This window comes from Astatotilapia calliptera, chromosome 12 (genome assembly GCF_964374335.1).
Source record: "Astatotilapia calliptera chromosome 12, fAstCal68.1, whole genome shotgun sequence".
NCBI classification, from domain to species: Eukaryota; Metazoa; Chordata; class Actinopteri; order Cichliformes; family Cichlidae; genus Astatotilapia; species Astatotilapia calliptera.
This window is the reverse complement of record NC_137433.1, coordinates 12764643-12782697: the sequence shown is the minus strand read 5'-3', so window position 1 is coordinate 12782697 and position 18055 is coordinate 12764643. Positions and strand designations below refer to the sequence as shown.

The following is an 18055-nucleotide window of genomic DNA, read 5'->3' as shown; positions in this document are numbered from 1 at the left end:
AGCATCCGTCTTTCTGACGAATCTGTGCTCTGCCAGACTAGTTTGCTGCTGTTTAGCTGTAGACTCAAGAGCAGTGGTGTCTAATCTTTTTATGTAACTCTTGGCAAGAAAGCAAACGAGCTTATCTTCCAAAATGTCAACCTGTTTATTTGAATCACAGGGACGTGCTTATCATAGCCTAAGCTGTCTCACATGATAAAATAGTGCAATTACATCCAATGAAACGCAGTAATAGGCTAAGTATTTTCAAGATATAGCTGAGTAAAAAACAAAACCATGCCATCGGATAGAAAAAGACCAAGGAAAGTTTCTGTTTTCCTTTAACTTAGTGTTATATTTATGTTTTAAAAACTATGACAAAGTGGTTTGACCAACAGGCAACAGAATTCATCATCATAAGGGACACATTGTAAATTTTATCTAGGTGAAACCTTTTTTATATTCACATGATAAACACAGTTTTAATTCAGTTCTGGTGATGGCACAACACAACAACGGCATAATAACCATGGATGATGTAAAAGTGGATTAGAATCTTATAACGTATTTATTTATTTTGTGAATCTGAATTTATCTTTATCTTGTCTTCTGCAAAGTGTCACAGCTCAACAATCAGTATGTTCTTATGTTAAATTTGTGTGTCTGTTACTGTTTAAAATGAATAAAATGAATTGACTGGCACAGTTGCAGTACCTCACATCTTAGTAAGCTGCCATATATTATTTTTTTCATGGAATAATGAAGACTAGTTGTGTATCGAACACCGTTCTGTGAAGTTTTGATTTCGTGTTTAGCCTCGTCTGTTGCTATTTCTTCTATAACAGAGGGACTGGATAAGGTTATTGCTTTTTTTTCTTACTATACTGTGAGAATTAGGGGAGATCACATTATTTAAAACATCATCGATCTTACACTGAGACATCAATAAGTTTCCTAGAATAGGATTTACTGTAAGTCACAGATTTAAAATGAAATATTTCAGTACTCCCAAGCATGTTTGTGATCTTTGATGTTTGTTGTCTTACGGTACTATGGTTTGAGCTTTCGGTTATCTTTATTAAAAACCTTTTAGTATAAGAAATCAGTGTGTACTTAAATAAATGATTTTCAGCATTATAAAAACATTTATATGACTTATGGGACAGTTTTGGTGGATACAAGTGTGCGCACCTGTTATTTACACTCTTATAAAATTCATTTTTGGCAAGAATGATTTTCTGTCAGACAAAAACTGCATTTCACAAAAGTACAAGAAAAACTGCTAAACACTATTGCTTTTTTAAATGTATTAAAGAGTGACTGAAGATACATACTTGATTTGATTACATCACATTGCTGAAACCTTATTTTAAGTTCAGATAAAGATACATGTTGATTTAAATTTCACTGAACTAACACTGAACCTTGCTATGACCAAATCCTGTTTAAATTCAAGAAATTGGTTGTTGTTTTTTTGCTATTGCTTTGTGTGGCCATAGAGAAAATATTAGCAGAGAAACTCTTCATTTGAATGCGTGATGGCCATTTACCATTTGTTAACAACTGAACTGCTAATTACAGAGCTTAAAGAGCTTAACCCCCTGTGGGCACTGGGCCGTGGGGTTGGGTTTAATCGCGGGAGGCCAAGAGCCTTTGTGATAATGAATGCATATTAGTTGGGGGAGGAAAGATTGAGTTTATCTCACTAAGTGAGGTTAAATGCAGTGGATTTTATTGTAACAGAATGCTATTCATGTCTCTACTCTAGTAGTCCTCCACAGCATAACATTAGTATTTGGTTTTTATTTTCTGTAATTAAAAATACAGTAATGAAGAACTGTGTTGAAGCTTGTTTCTTCAACTGAAAAAAAAGTTTCTCAGTGTTAAGTTGACATGTTATTATTCAACCTAATTTCTACGTTTTTAATGATTAAGTATCTGCGTGAGTTTTTAAAAGTTATTTCCCCAGACATTTTCGCCAGTAAGTAAAAAAAAAAGTATGTGATACCAAACTTTTAAATTTTAAGATAATACAGTAGCCCCAAACCCTGAAACAAGCTACCAATGCGAAGTGGCGGACTTTACGAGTTGTCCCTGAAGGCGACACCATGAAACAGCTGCCTGCCTGTTTGCGCATGCTCACCAAAAGACGTGAATAACCCCTGGGTAGATGGGTAGAAAGGTGAGGAGGAATACAACAAAGTTTAAACATAGTCGTGTGGACACTAACTGTGTTGACGAGCGGTCATTTGAACGTTTACCGGTTCTAGCAAAGCGACATGGACTAGTTAACCTCGTTAAATAAGCACAGTGTGCTGCTAATATTTTGTTTACATACTGTTTACGACGAGGTTATTTCAACTTTTTTTGCTTGTCGAAACTTTTTTATGTTTTTTTATCGACATTTGCTATGAACACAAAGCTTGCTTCGTGCCATGACGGTGTTTTTCATCAGTGGTATGGGATTTGCTAGCAGGAGAAAACTGCCGTGGGACCGCGCGTTTGTTTCATTTGGAAAATCAACCACTTAAACACTATCGGATATTTTAACACATTTTTGTAATATCCATGGAGTCTATTGGGAAGTTTGAGTTCAGCAGGAAAGACCTGATTGGTCATGGCGCATTTGCAGTTGTGTTCAAAGGCAGACATAAAGAGGTAACTTTCATATCTGATGTTAATTTTGATTTATGCGGATCTCTGGAGATGAATAGGTTGTGTTGTTGTGTTTATGTACTCCCTTTGTTTACCTTCCAAGAAACGTGATTGGGAAGTTGCCGTGAAGTGCATAAACAAGAAAAACCTTGGCAAGTCTCAGTGTTTGCTTGCCAAAGAAATCAAAATATTAAAGGTATGTATTTATTTAAGATGGTGCTGTGGCATGTCTCCAAGAATACCTTTGACAAATATGTTTTTTCCCCACACCTCTGCTAGGAGCTGAAACATGAGAACATTGTTCGACTACTTGACTATCAGGTAAGGTTGCTCCCCCCATCCTCTTCTTCACAGCACATGCACAACAAAACACACAGACATGCTGTACTGTTGACTTTGCTGCCACATGATGCAAATGTTGCTGTAACACTGGCAACCAGTTACACAGCCAAGCCCAGAGCTTGATCTGAAAGTTTTAAGGTTCCTCCATCACAAATAAATTATTATATAAAATGCATAAAAGTAACCGCGTGATTGATGTTCACTTGTGATGTATAGCGCTAAATTTTGGATTTGCTTCTGGGGCTAACTGCTAGAACCCAAAAGGCTTTTAGCTTAGCAGATGACTCTAGCAGAGAACATTAATTTACCTGAGTGTGCGCTTTCCTCTTCTCAACTTACTGACACTCTGATAGCCAGGCAGGCAGACATGGGTGAGGTGATCTATTTCTGACAGATGGCAGACTGCAGCCAGTGAGACAATGGCTTATAAAACACACAACCTGAGAAACACCCACACACAAGAAAAATGACTGCAGGTTACACGGGGAGATTTCAGGGGTGATGGCAGAAGCTTACGCAGGCATTAATGTGTGTAATTTACCTGGCATCTGTGCAATCTAAACCCCTGGTATCTGTTATAACCAGACACATTACACCACCACTAGCTTTATTATGGCTCTTCTCTGTGGTTGTTGTTGGTAATGGTGGTTTTATATATATATATATAAATCATTTTAATCCTGTATTTTTCCTGTAGTGTAATGAGGTTTTAAAACTGAAAACCACATTGCACCATAATAGCCTTGAGGTATTTTATGCAATAGTGCAAGTGCGAGTGGTAAACAGTTCTAAGGTTTCAGTACGGCACACAGAGAGCTCATCAGCTTTAACCTGGTGTAATAAAAGCAAGACGCAACTTGATTTCCCACTTGTTACTTTCCATTACAGTCAAATGGACCTGGCTCGCTGAACATCTCTCGCTCCACTTCATATTACCTCGTTAGCTTTTTCAGTGGTATTGACAGGATCGGGTTTCCCTGCATCAAAGATGAGTTTCTAGAAGCTGCTGCTGATGGGCCAAAAGAGTCTTACAAATCAGCTGATGTAACTCATTGTGGCCTGAACTTCTAATCCAATGTTTACAATGCCAGTGTTGTATTTAAGCAGTTTAAATATTTGTGACTTTACTGACTCAAACTTCAGCTCTGTTTTTTTTTTTTAGCTATCATGTAGCCAGTGCTTAATAATACTGCATGTAGCTTCATTGTGAATGATTTGCATATTATCTGCTTGTATTAACAGGAGACTGGGGGATGCGTGTATCTTGTTATGGAGGTGAGTTGTGTTTGAAATGCTAATGGTTGGTCTTGTTTTCATGGGAAAATGCAAATCTCATCCTCTACTTGGGCAGCATTGTCAGCCGAGCTGACGCTTGTCTTTCTTGTCTTTTCAGTATTGCAATGGAGGTGACCTGGCAGAGTATCTTCATTGTAAGTTTGCTGCAAAACAAATGGCTTAAAGCTCAGAATCTGTGCTGCACAGTTTTTGCAAAAGCACAAAAGAAAAACAGGACATTCACACCTTATCTTTCCATTGCATTGGGGTGCTTGTTAACATGTCGTACTGGTCTGGCTTTTAAGGGGCTTAGCTCAGCTTTTTTGTAGTGTTTTGAGGGACTAATAGGATTCTAACAGGGCAGTGTGACCTAAGAAGTCAGGTTTAAAGTTCATTCTGTGAATTATCATGAATACTACCAAGTACTTAACCTAGATAAAAACCTGTTGACCTAAAGTTTCTCTCCAGTGTTTGCCTACAGCGTGAAAAAACAGAGCAAAATGAGCAGCCTAAAAATAAACCCCCACCTTTTTTCTTTTTTTTTTTTTATAGTACAACATTAAATAAAACTTCTCTCACTTGGAAATTCCCCTACTTCAAGTTTCAAGCCGTGTTTCAAATAATGATGACACATGGAGTTAATTTTTCCTGGGGCTAGGTTTGCCCCGCTGGTGTGGAGTGTCGGTCTAATACGGCCCCAGTGCCAGCGGTCCTTAAAGGCTAGAGCTGCCAATTCTGTGTCTCTACCAAGGAGACACATACAGCTATTTGCAGCGCAGCACTCGGGCACATTTGGCAACGTTCTCGCTGCTCCCACATGACCTCACCCATCTGTCACTCCCTTATGCTCTGTCCTCTGGTGGAAAACAAGACGGCTATGGGGTGCTGATGCACTGCGAGGGAGGGGGGTGTTTGGTGCAGCAGTAGGTGGTGGTGGTGGAATTTGTGGGGGGAGCTAGTGTGTCAGACAGCCTTGACTTTAATTTCTAATTGAGGCATTATGAATAAAATCTTCCTCCGTGAGGCATAGCAGCATTGACGCTGACACGTTACACCATAAATAAGTTACGGTGAACATGTGATAGCAAACAAAGTATATATTTATATCGCAGTCCTTACAGTATGTACATGTCAGATATTCCTCCAGATATCTGCTGGTAGCTGCAGCATTTCTATGCTTGGCTTTGCTTTCCTAGTGTATTTTCATATTTTGAGCTTTCTTTAAAAAAAAAAAAGTCTCACATAAGTAAGCTAATGCCTTTTCTTTTTATCCAGCATAATAAATCTTCCATCAGGCTGAATTTCTTTTTCCCTTTCTGTATCGACAGCTAAAGGCACTCTGAGTGAAGACACCATCCATGTATTCCTGCAGCAGATATCACGGGCCATGAAGGTCCTACATAGCAAAGGCATCGTCCACAGAGACCTCAAACCCCAGAACATTTTGCTCTGCCATCCAGAGGGGCGCAGGTCCAGTTCCATCAATACCACCTTTAAGTTAGGTAATGACTTACACCAGCATTGCATTAGATGGTCTAAATGTAAAATAAAAATGTGTTCATATAGATTTAAAAGGAAAACACTGCCACCTATTTCTCTCACCCTCCAGCTGACTTTGGGTTTGCGCGTCATCTCCAGACAAACACCATGGCAGCCACGCTGTGTGGCTCTCCCATGTATATGGTAAGCATTAAAGTAGTTCACTCTGGTATCCTGTGCCAAGCAGGTGTGATGGAACCGTGCCTCTAAGCTGTTTTGGGGTGTTTTTTCGGCCACAGGCTCCCGAGGTCATCATGTCCAGGAACTATAATGCCAAAGCTGATCTGTGGAGCATCGGTACCATCGTGTACCAGTCTCTGACTGGAAAAGCACCATTTTATGTGAGTAGCACTTAAAAAAAAAAAAAAACGAAAAAAAAAACATGTGAACCAATACTAACAAAGACTTGCTAAGGTCCCTTGCATAATCACAAGCAGTCATGCAATTGTTTTGCCTCAGTTCACACAAAGGACAAACTAACTGATGTCAAAGTGTAACATGATGCATCTTGTTCATAACATTAAAAATGGAAAAACATGATTCGCGACACTGCCTGCTGGGTGATACTTTTCCACATCTTCTGTGTTGTTAGCTGGAAAACGTTGGAGCGCCTTGTTAGAAATGAGCCTTGTTTACCTAAGATGGGATGATGAGAGAGGCAGCTGGAAATTACTGTGAGCCATTTCTGTGAACCCAGAGTAAATGCTGTTTCACAACCCCAGCTATTACTTTCCCCTCTTCACGTGTCTGCTCAGATGCCACTGTTGCACGGCTATTTGCAAGCTGCCTCAGCTGTGATTCACACATATATAGACACATGCCAATAGTTTTACCTCCTCGTTGGTTGAGTATTTTGTGCTAAAGTTGCCCCTTCTGTCCCTGTGTAGACAGAAAAACATTGTGTTTGGCCCTTTTGTCCGTTACATCTCTTGAGGTTATTTATATTGCAGTTTATTTCCTCTAGCAATGAGAGGGAAGGTTGCCTTTTATTTCTGCCTGGCAGGTCAGTGAGTTAAGTCCAAAGGTTAGCGAAAGGTGAGGCGCTGCTGCTGATGTCTCTGAGAGTGATGTTTATTTGGTTTAGCTGGCAAGCATTCATTACACTTTCGCCTTTCTGGAAACCTGATTGTGTTTATGCTTGGGCTATATGGACCATTACACAACAGTTCATTCAGTTCAAATGCTTTTATATAGTGACAAATAACGACAACAGTCACCTGAAGGTGCTTTATTTTATAAGACAAAGACCTCACAGTATTAGAAAGAAAAACCACAACAATCAGACAATCCTTTATCAGCAACTGCTTGGTGACAGTGGGAAGAAAGAACTCCATTATGATGTCAAGAGCCCTCCAGCAGACCTAGGCTTGGGTTATGGGGTGAGGGGATGGAGAAGAGAAAAAAGCAGTGGAGAGAGATCAAAATTTACATTCGTAAAGCTTTAGGCCAGAAGATCGGTTATTCAAATGCTTGTTTGTAAAGTCCAGACTCATTCATTTGCATTGTTATAGTCTGTGGGTGGTCATCTCCAAGTCTTACTCTCGTCTCTGTGTCTTTTGTATACAGGCCAGCACACCACATGAGCTTCGTCTCTTCTATGAAAGTAACAGGAACCTGTTCCCCAAGTGAGTACAAACAGCTTTCACCCAAGCACTCCAGCCCCGAACATTTTTAGACATTACCCTGCAGGTATATATTTCTAGCACCAATGCAAAACATTACAAAACTTAATTGTTTCCCCAAATGGAAAAAAAGACTGAGTTGAAAACATTTAAAGATGAGCCTGGAACAAAGCAACATGCATAACAAACAGAGGAAGACAGTAGAAAAAAGCGACATAAACTGGCATTACTAAGAAATCTACCCTGGATGCTGATAGTGTGAATGATGTTTGATGTATATTTGGACACATGCACACACATATATAATTAGCTCTGAGTAAATAAGTCGCACAACACTTCTAAGAATAGTGCTGTTGTGGAAGAACCCATCCGGACACCTGACGGGAACGATCATCAACAACATTCTCCATCAGCAACTCTCACACAATTCATATTTTAGAGTTACAAACAACAGTGTGGAAATATAGAGAAATCCTTCTTCCTGTGAAGGATTTAATTCTCTATAAACAATTCTGCCTCGGCTTTGTTATCAGTGATTACAGAGGCCTTTGCAGCTAGGCCTCGTGGCTATTTGCAGTCGTTTTGAACACAGCTTCTCTGATGTTCAGAATTTGGACTTGGAAAGTGTTCAGAGGGATTTATGGATTGTTTGCCCACTGCTTTCATGGTGTACTTTGCCTGCCTGTGTGTGGCTTGGAGCCATGCTTATCTTTTTCAGTGATTAAGCCGGGAGATGAGAAAGGCTCTGCCTGTGTGTGTGTGTGTGTGTGTGTGTGTGTGTGTGTGTGTGTGTGTGTGTGTGTGTGAGGGAATAGTTTGTAGTTTTCCTTTGGCTCTATATATATCCTGCCCTAAAGTGCCAGCTACTGGTCTGTATGGCTATTGCTTTCCATACTACCCACATACTGTAGGTCAGCACTTACACATACACTATGGCTGACTGCCTGGAGTGTCATGACACCTCAAGGTCTTGTACTGAAGCCATAAATTAGATTAAGATTTCATATTTTAGAGTTCACGGTATGGAACGTCTGAAGCAGTCTGTTTCTTAAAGCCATAAATATCCACAAAATAACTCAGTGAACAAACTTGAACATGAAGTCAAAATATTAGCATGATCTAAATAAAGGCTATAATACAGTGTAAAAAGCTACATAATAATGGTCCCATACTTTCTCCTCTCCCTACATCTTATTTTGTAATTAAAATGATTAGAATGATTAAATAGTGATAACCTTTAACAATTTGTTCTCCTGGGATTTGTATTATTAGCTGTGTTCTTACACATGCAAGTTTTAATAGAAAGCTGTTGTATTTTGCCAGCATCCCAAAGGAGACCTCTGATAACCTAAAACACCTGCTGTTGGGGCTTCTACAGAGGAATCATAAAGATCGGATCAGCTTTGGTAAGTCTGCCCCTTTTTATTAGTAAAAAACATGATTTAATAATTGAATTCAAAGTGTTTTTCTTATGTCTTTATCTTTTCTTTTTCAGAGGAATTTTTTAACCATCCCTTTTTGGAAACAAGCTCATCAACAAAGAAATGTAAGTGTCGCGTTGTTGTGAGGACAGCTTAGTATCAGTGACGCCGTTATAGCTGAGGTCGTAACACAAGTGCTTTACTCTATTTTTTGTCACAGGCTCATCAGTCCCCGTGCACTCCTACCCCAGTTCTGGCTCCGGCAGCTCCTCTAGCAGCTCCTCCACATCTCAGCTGGCCTCGCCTCAAGTATGCACAAAGTTTTCTCATGAAGTGAAGTGACCTGAAACCAATTGGTCATACTGTGAAATCCATAATAATATTAGTTTTCGTTACATCTGTGTTTTATCTTCACTCTGTCAGCATTCCGATGGAGAGATGCACCAACCTCAGCCCAAGCTGCCTTACACCCCTGTGCAGGACAAGCCTGGTTTCCTGCAGAAAGAAACAGCTAATCAAGATGGTAGATATATCCAATCTCTCACAGAAGATTATGTCTTGGTGCCTGCCCAGTTTCCCAGTAAGACCTCTGAGCATCAGGAGCACATCGGATTTATCAGGATGTTTTAGTGCATTATTTTTTTGACATTAGCACAAAAAGACTGACTGCTCCTGTTGTGCTGCTTTACAGGTGAACATATATGTGAAGTAAAGGTTGGGTCACCCCCAGAAAGTTCCCTTAAAGACCGTGGGTGAGTGTTCCCTTCATGGCCTGAACACTGTATGGGTTCAGTTAAGTTTTATTATTTTATGTAATTTTTAAATGTGTTTGTATAGGAGCTCCCCACTGGCCGAAAGGGGCGCTAGACTCACTGGAAAGACACCCCCACGCTCTCCTATGCTGCGCTCTCCCCCCAAGCCTGTTAGGTAAGAGAAAGCCAGACTGTCAGAAAGCCAATTTTAGAGTTCAGCTCGTGGAGGATAAAAGAGGTCCGATATGGATAATTAAATTGAACGTGCAGCTAGATCAAACAGTATTTATATTCACAGTATATAGAACATGTTATAGAGCTAAAATTAAACCACATCCCACTTTTAAAGACAGTAGAAGGCATCCTGGCTAGATGGAAATCTTTACCCATATCACTCATGGGAAGGGTCGCCGCTATAAAAATGATGGTCTTGCCAAAAATAAACTATTAATTTTCAATGATCCCAAATAAGCCATCACAAGATTGGTTCAGATCTCTAGACTCGTATATTTCTAAATTCCTTTGGAAAGATAAACCCCCACGTATCAGCTTAAAAACACTACAAAGGACCAAGGATAAAGGAGGATTAGATCTGCCTAACTTTAATCACTATTTTTTAGCCCACAGGCTTCAGTTCATCTCTAGATGGTTTAAACACACCCTCTTAGATGAACCTTGGATAGATGTAGAACAGGCACTATGTAATAACCTAGAAATTTCAGACCTACCATTTATCAGCTCAAACATCAAACGACATGAATGCTTTAAAAGCATCAACATCAGCTCTTCTCTGACAGCATGGTGGGAGTTTCTAAAAATGACAGAGTCTTCATTAATCCCATGCAAACGTACACCTATCTGGAACAATCCGGACATATTACAAAACAATAATATGATAAACTTTCCAGATTGGAGTTGCAAAGGAATTAAATACTTGGAACATATGTTGGAAGGAACAGACTTTATTTCGTTTGACAGACTAGTTCCACTGCTGTTTATAACTGCTTTATAAAATCATCTGCCCACTCTTCTGTGTTTCCCCTTTTAACCACGCAGCAAACCAGCTGAAACACTTGGCAGTAACTTCAGCCCGTCTGTTCCCATTCCCGTCCCAACTCAGATCCAAAACTACCAGCGTATGCAGTGTGTCGGCTCTCATGGCTCCACCAGGCATGTCCATCCATCTTATCTGTGCACCAACCCCACCTCAGAGTCTTACTCTTATGCGTTCTCTGTTTCCTTTGTCTAACAATGTCTCATCTCATTCAGGGTCACGTTATACTGTCCCAGCAGCCCCAGCAGCAGTGAAAGCCCACCACAGTATGAAGAATGTGGATCTCCCAGTCCAGTCTTTACCTTCAACTCTGGAGGGAGCCAACCTAAACAGTCTTCCCCGCCAGGTAACTAGATCAGTTGGCTTCTGTATTACCTATGAAGGCATTCATCTGTATGTGTCATACACAAATACATAATTTTAAATTGATCCCAGTCAACTTTCATATACACAGTTGACTGGACATTGGAAATGCACACAGAAGAAGGTTAAAAAAATAGTTAATTATTATCAGAGACCGATGTTTATGTGGCCTTTTTTTAATGTCTGAAAGGGGCTTTTGTTAAGCAGACCTATTCCACTGTAACCTTCCAACAGCAATACACACACTCTCAATTTCATCATCTCACACAAACATTTTTTTTGTGGATTTTTAAATTTGTTTTGAGGTAAACTGTCAGTATTTTATTTTCTCTGTAGCTCCTTTTGCTCTCACTCATCTGTGTTTTTTATTCTAAACTCCTACAGTCAACGAATGTGTTTACAAATATCATGTGCTCTTTAAAACAGTTGTTTTATATATATAATTTTCTGTTCTCCAGTGGGAACAAGCCCAAAGACGTCAGAGCAGACTCTCCCACTCAGCACAAGAACTGGGCTCCTCGTTGCTTCTCCTGACATGCAGGACAGGCCCAAGGTCAGCTTCAACATGCCATACAGACACAGTGTTGACTTAATAATAATAAACATTTTATAGTTAATATTAAGTCATCCACTCTACTCTGCCATTCTGTCTGTGACATTAGAAATTGTTTTGCAATGCACACACTGCAAAAACCGGGGTGATTTCCTTCCACATCTATTTAAAACAGCAAATTTTTACACTTCCTATGGTGTCAGCGGATAATAGAAGATATAAATGGGCACAGAGGGAAGGATGTTTCAACAGTTCAATTTCCTTTTCAGCAGCAGGTTCAGCCAAGAATGCCAAACAGAACCAGGACAGTCCCAAACCTGCAATCCCTTGGCCCCACTTCCCAGGCCAACCTCAGCCGTAAAGCAGCAATTAAAAAGGGCCCTTTTAAAAGGTATGAGCAGTGTAATACTTCCACACTGTTCTTATAAATGGTTGAAATAAAGAAAGAAAGAAATGGTTAAATCATTATGAATTTTTGACAATATTTTAGCATTCTGGAAAATTACAAGCTTAATATTGCAAGTCTAATTAAGATTATGGGAGCCTGCTACTAAGAGATAACACACAGTCAAACATATGCTGGTTGATTAATTATTAAATGCTCACAAGGGTGTCTGTGGATATATTACATGTGCAGATCAGTGAGCACGGGAAGGTTATCTGACATGCTACTGAAGGCGGCCCTCGGAGCTCCGCTCTTTGAAGAAGGGAAAGACGAGAGCCTCAGCAGTGAGAAAAGCATGGAGATAACAGGTATCAGTGCAACATGCTAAAAGTAAAACCAGTCAAATGAGTTCTAAAGGGACAGCGTCTGTTTTCAGTACGAACGAGTCCATTCATAAAACCACTGACTTAAAGTGATGCAGAAGAAGGTTTTACAAAATCACCGCACATGTAGGGGAAGGTGACACATGTTTGGTACATGCAGTAGGCACAAAGAGACCTTTGTGAAGTATCTAATTTAGTCACCATGACCACTGCATTACTTTACTTCAGTTCATCTAGGCTACCTTACCAATGGGGTAGCAGCCATCTGACTCTTCTTACTTGTTCCTACAGCACCCCCTGCTGGCTGTCATGGAGTTTTCCAGTGCTCAGACAGCCCAGTTCCTGTGATTTTCTCTATGGGCTCTCCAACCAGTGGAAACTCTCCTCCTGATACCATGTTAATGAGGAGGTTCTCAGGTAGGTGTCCTGACTTCCCTCACTACTAACTTTCTACTGAGGGCTTTTATTTTGAACTGTCATTTTAGTTTTGCTTATAGGAAAGTTTAAATAAGTCTCTTAATTTCAGCATGCTTACGATATAACCGCTTAATCTGATTATAATGTGCTGCTTTTTGAGTTTGGATGTCACTGAGACTCTTAACTTTAAAAGAAAATTGTTGTGATTAACCAAGGAAAACTAATATTTCAGGTCATTTTCCATTTGTTAAGTGTTTATATTTTCCATCTTTTTTTTTAAAGCTACAACGTGTTATCAGTTAAATCCATTTACATATTCATGAATTATGTATCAGCTGTATGTGGTTAAGCTAACTTTGCCTTTTGTTTTTAAATACAGACACTCCCAGCTACTTAAACTCAGGTTGGCATCTTCAACGAAGAAACCGTAGGCACAGTGACACTGAAACAATGAATGTTATTCCACCCAGCAGCCTGATTTTTCATCCTCCAGAGCTCCCTGAAGACACATTAATGGAGGTACAGTCAAATGCCGATAGTGGTGAATACTCCAGGATCGTCAGTAATTTACATTTGCGGGTTCCACATGAAAGGTTTCCACATTGAGAATATTTTATGTGCTCTTTTCACAGGAGGCTCACACCGATGCTCTGACTGACTTGCGCTTCACTTTGGCTTTCGTCCAGTGTGTCATGGAACTGGCTTCCTCTAAGGACCCAGGGCTCGAGCCCATCAGCAGTCCCGACGTTTCCTTCCTGGATCAGAGCTTGGTGGCTGATCAGATCAGCCTTCTAAGTAGAGAATGGAGGTAAGAGGCATTACAGTTTCTCCACACGTGGAGTAGCTCTCTTTGTTTAATAAAAAAAGAAAATCTTAAAACTTCTATGTAATGTTCCAGCTATGCAGAGCAATTGGTGCTGTACATGAAGGCTGAAGAGTTTCTGTCATCAGCTCTGCGCAGCGCTAAAGAAAATGTCAAGAAAGGCGAGCTGTTTCCATCTGCTACAGTCAAACAAGGTGAGCCCAACATTCCCTTCTGTAGATTTGTAAGGTAAAGGTAAACGTTCATAGTGTGAATTTCTTCAGAAATGGTGCTACCAATAGAATAGCTTGACTTAATTTAAAAGGAACTTGAACTATGATCCAGAACCTCCCATAATTTAAATCACATGACCATGTAGGTCAAAGTGTTTCAACATTATTTTACATATTTGGTTCAAAGCTCCAGACTGTGACTGTCTTTGTTACACAGTTAAAACCAGTTCTCTGCTTGCAGACTGCGCAAACTTAGGTGATTACCATAAAGAGTATGTAAGATGGACTTATCTTTAAGTCTGAAAAGTAAAGCCTTACACTGGCATGCTCTTTAAGGCCACCAGGGGGCAATCCCTATGATTTCAAAAGGGCTTCCGCTCCTATAGACATCGGCAACCAAATTGCCTTCTTTCCTGACATCTGTAAACACTTTAATCGTGGGTTTATACCCAGAGTCACTTCTCATGGGTCGTCCCGAGTAAAACGTTAAGTCCATTTTGTGAATTTTTATCGTTCTAAGTTTCAGGAATGATTGTTATGCAGGGTATGTAGAGAAGATGCTGGCCTATGACTCTGCAGATTCGCATTCAGATCCACCCCTCATTTGTCACATCCAGTAACAAAAACCACCATGTGACATTGAAAACGCCCATTCTGACCCTTTAAAATTAGATTTCACAAAATAGTGGGCGACGTCATGGAGGCTACATCCATCTTTTATATCGTCTGTGGTGTTTACTCAGGATGCCCTATATTTGTGGCTACCACTGAAAAAGTAAACCTGACTGAATATTCCTGCCTCACTGTCATTTTCTCTGCTCTCACGGGTCTCTGTATTTACTGCTGCCACACACACATACAAGCTAAAAGGAGAATAGAAACGGTGTCTAAAACTGAGATGAAAGAATGCACGTTGGCTGCAAAGTGCACCAAAATCTGTCAGTCAGGAAGACATTATAAGAAACTGAAGTCATTCTTGAAACTCCTGTTGTAGGAGCACAACCACTTAGGCAGAAATATTGTGTGTATCTGTGTGTATTTATTAACAGTTAATGAAAGTAAAAATGTTCCTGTATTAATTCGTTTTTTGGGTTGTTTTTTTTGCAGTAATCAGAAAGCTGAATGAATTGTACAAGAACTGTGTGACCTACTGTCGCTCCCTCAGCGATCAGCTGCAGACCTTCTTGCTTAACAAGCAGAAACTTATGGACAACTTCAATGCACTCACAGCAGAGAAGCTCATCTACAACCACACTGTGCACATGGTCAGCTCATTTCACAGGAGGATATTGATATTCACTCCAAGATTGACTCTGTCCTGTATATGCTATCAGTCGTTATCTTAGCTCTTTAAATATATGCATGTGTGTCTTGTTTTTCCCCCCTCCATTCAGGTAAAGTCTGCGGCTTTAGATGAGATGTTCCACCATGGCACCACATCAGTGCAGCGCTACCATAAAGCCCTTGTGCTCATGGAGGGTCTGTCCCGAACCCTCACAGAGCAAGGGGACATTGACGGCATAGAAAAATGTACGTGGAAGCTCTGTGACACACAACCCATTACAGAGAAATTTTAAATGCTAACATTAGTCATTGTATTCATGCATTTGTCATGTGGTCACTGAGTTGTTCCCTTATCTCTTTAGGTAAGCAATGCATTGAGCGGCGGCTCTCAACTCTGCACACAAAGCAGTATTTATGAGCTCCACGACTGCATCAATAGCAACTGCATTATCTTGCCTCATCCATCTGCCATCACTGTCTGCACTTTGATCTCTCCTAAGGGAAACGACCACTGGAGCATCTGCTCCTCTCATTTCTTCACCCAATCTGTAATTGAAAGGTAAATGCACAGTAAAGGTTCGAAAAGGCTGGAAGTTCTTGAAAAACAGGTTGGGTTATGAATGTTTAAAAGCTATGATCAGGTACATCGTTTTCAGTATTTGTTTTGTTACAAACCGTACGTGTTAGTGTGTTTTGGTGTTTTGCACATAGAATGATGAGCTAAATTAAGAAATGATTGCAAGTGTTTTATACTTGAAGCAAAGATTACTTTGTGGTTTTCTGTGTTCGAAACATTTGAGTTATGTGTCTGGTGAATAATCACCAGCCTGCGGGACTCTGAAGAGTTTGAATGAGATGACCAAATATTGCCAATGTGTAGCAATACTTGTAAACCTGTGCCTGTTTTTTTCTGTCTTTGCATTATAACAGAAGAGTGAATATGAATGTATTGAAAGTATGTTCTAACCTGATACACAATAACTGCCTTACGACTGCCAGTCTTATGGCCATATAGTGTGGAGTGCAATAAGTATTCTTTGACATTTGAATGAGATTTGTTTTACACATGATCCAAAAATCCCTCCCTTGGGTGGGTGATATACTCAGCTATGAAGTACTTCAAGTGACTTTTTTCCCGTGTGTATCTATGCATATTTGGGGTTTTTTCTTGTGTGTGTTATACATTTGGAGATTTGCTGATTTTGAATTTGGAGATGTATGTTTGCATTCAATCCATCTGCAAACCGTGCATGGCACTAGGTGATTTTAACTAATTGTTTGAAGTCTGTTTACCAAATGCCTTTTGTATTGTTTTAAGACTGCCTGTCAAATGTTGCCAAGATAAGTTGTTATATGGTGTTTGATCAAAATAAATATTTATTATAAAGTCGCTGACAGTTTGCAGTAGAAATCAATTTCATTGTTCTTACTCAAATGTGGACTTTTATCAAAGCTTCTGTTTAATTCAAATCCATAAGTAATTATAGTTTCTTTATAATCAGGATTTAGCTTAAAGTATACAATTTTACTACATAATATTCTTGTTAACTAATAAGCTGTGAATGTATGAATCGTCCAGGCTTTATTTATTTATTTACCCGCCAAGATTTATTCAGTGTTATAATGAGCAAACATGCACAGAGGACACACTAGAGTAAAGAGAAAAAAAACCCAAACTATTCAACAAACGTAATTACATTTTATAATACCAGGATATCATTTACGTTGCATATTATATGCATTCAACAAACCTAGGTCTTATTGTCTTGACTTGTAAAATATTACATCAAACAACATTGCTTCTATGTATGGAAAATGAGATGAGACATGCTTTTATTTTCCAGTCCACAGTAGTCACATTTATACTACGAATACATTTTGAATGTTCTCAGTTCTTGTTTCACTGGGTAGATCCTATGCAGTGGTTTCCTTAAACTTGTTTTTGATAAAGTATTTATCACAAGTTTTTAGTGCTTTCTCTCACTGTGTATCACGAAATAAATCTTTGGAGACAGATAGTAACAAAATTAAATTGCTAATATTCTTATTAGAGCATTGTTCTTCTTCTTATATTATTATTTAAATATTCAGGGCTACCGATATAAAGCGGTCATAAAAATCTTCAGAATTAAAGCTTAGATGAGGAACATCAGTTTTGTAACATTATAGGGAATTTTTCCCTGGTATAGCATCAAAACTGCAGTATATTATTTTGGTTTAATATATATTTTGAATTTATAACGAAATTATCTGTATGATAAAAAGAAAAAGACGAAAGATTAAACAGCTCAAAGTCAGAATTCCATTATCATCTTTAATATTCCCACTCCTGAAGACCTTCTATGACTCTGTTGTGGCTTCTGCTATCTTTTATGGTGTGGTCTGCTGGGGCGGCAGCATCTCTGCTGGGGACAGGAAGAGACTGAACAGGGTGATCCGAAGGGCCAGCTCTGTTCTAGGATGCCCTCTGGACCCAGTGGAGGTGGTGAGTGACAGGAGAACGGCGGCTAAGCTGTCATCCCTGATGGACAACATCTCCCACCCCATGCAGCAGACTGTGACAGCACTGAGCAGCTCCTTCAGTGGGAGACTGCGGCACCCACGGTGTGGGACGGAGAGATTTCGCAGGTCTTTCCTCCCCACTGCTGTCAGACTCCATAATAAAGACTTTAACTGATCAAGCACACACATCCATACATATGCAATAATACTAAGTGCAATAATCCTTTCTGTCATCGTTGTATTTTTACTCAGTTGTATATAGTATTTGTATTTGTATTCTATTTTTATCTTATTGTATATTTATTTTATTTTATTCTACTGTATATAGTATTTTATTTTATTCTATTCTGTACAGTTGTGTACTGTATTTATTCTTATTGTATTCTAATTTTTGCCTCATAACTTTTGCACTGTCCACTTCCTGCTGTGACAAAACAAATTTCCCACGTGTGGGACTAATAAAGGTTATCTTATCTTATCTTATTCAGTACCTT

General features: G+C 39.4%; 1 protein-coding gene across 5 annotated transcripts; it reads left to right on the top strand.

Annotated features, from left to right (window-relative positions):
- Positions 1–2185: 2185 nt before the first annotated feature.
- On the top strand, positions 2186–16449 carry ulk1a (unc-51 like autophagy activating kinase 1a). 5 transcript variants are annotated; one of them, XM_026187351.2, is made up of 28 exons: positions 2186–2637; positions 2738–2830; positions 2914–2955; positions 4219–4251; positions 4370–4406; positions 5580–5753; positions 5861–5934; positions 6030–6131; positions 7357–7415; positions 8736–8818; positions 8908–8958; positions 9054–9142; positions 9257–9413; positions 9525–9585; positions 9671–9760; positions 10642–10755; positions 10855–10985; positions 11461–11555; positions 11825–11946; positions 12193–12308; positions 12615–12740; positions 13120–13143; positions 13234–13259; positions 13373–13548; positions 13639–13757; positions 14883–15040; positions 15170–15305; positions 15422–16449. In XM_026187351.2, exons 1-28 carry the CDS (start codon positions 2548–2550, stop codon positions 15475–15477), a joined length of 2634 nt encoding a protein of 877 aa, XP_026043136.1. In that variant the 5' UTR covers positions 2186–2547; the 3' UTR covers positions 15478–16449. The 5 variants fall into 5 exon arrangements, with proteins under 5 accessions (XP_026043136.1, XP_080165049.1, XP_026043135.2 ...); XM_080308923.1 differs by having other exon boundaries at positions 9257–9356; positions 11828–11946; positions 13120–13259; XM_026187350.2 differs by having other exon boundaries at positions 9257–9356; positions 13120–13259.
- Positions 16450–18055: the final 1606 nt, after the last annotated feature.

Bases quoted from the DNA above. Each gene is read 5' to 3' on its own strand.
- ulk1a (XM_026187348.2), top strand. From the start codon at position 2,548: ATGGAGTCTATTGGGAAGTTTGAGTTCAGCAGGAAAGACCTGATTGGT. The intron at 2,638-2,737 runs GTAACTTTCATA...TTACCTTCCAAG, and splicing joins TCAAAGGCAGACATAAAGAG to AAACGTGATTGGGAAGTTGC. The intron at 8,959-9,053 runs GTAAGTGTCGCG...TTTTTGTCACAG, and splicing joins AAGCTCATCAACAAAGAAAT to GCTCATCAGTCCCCGTGCAC.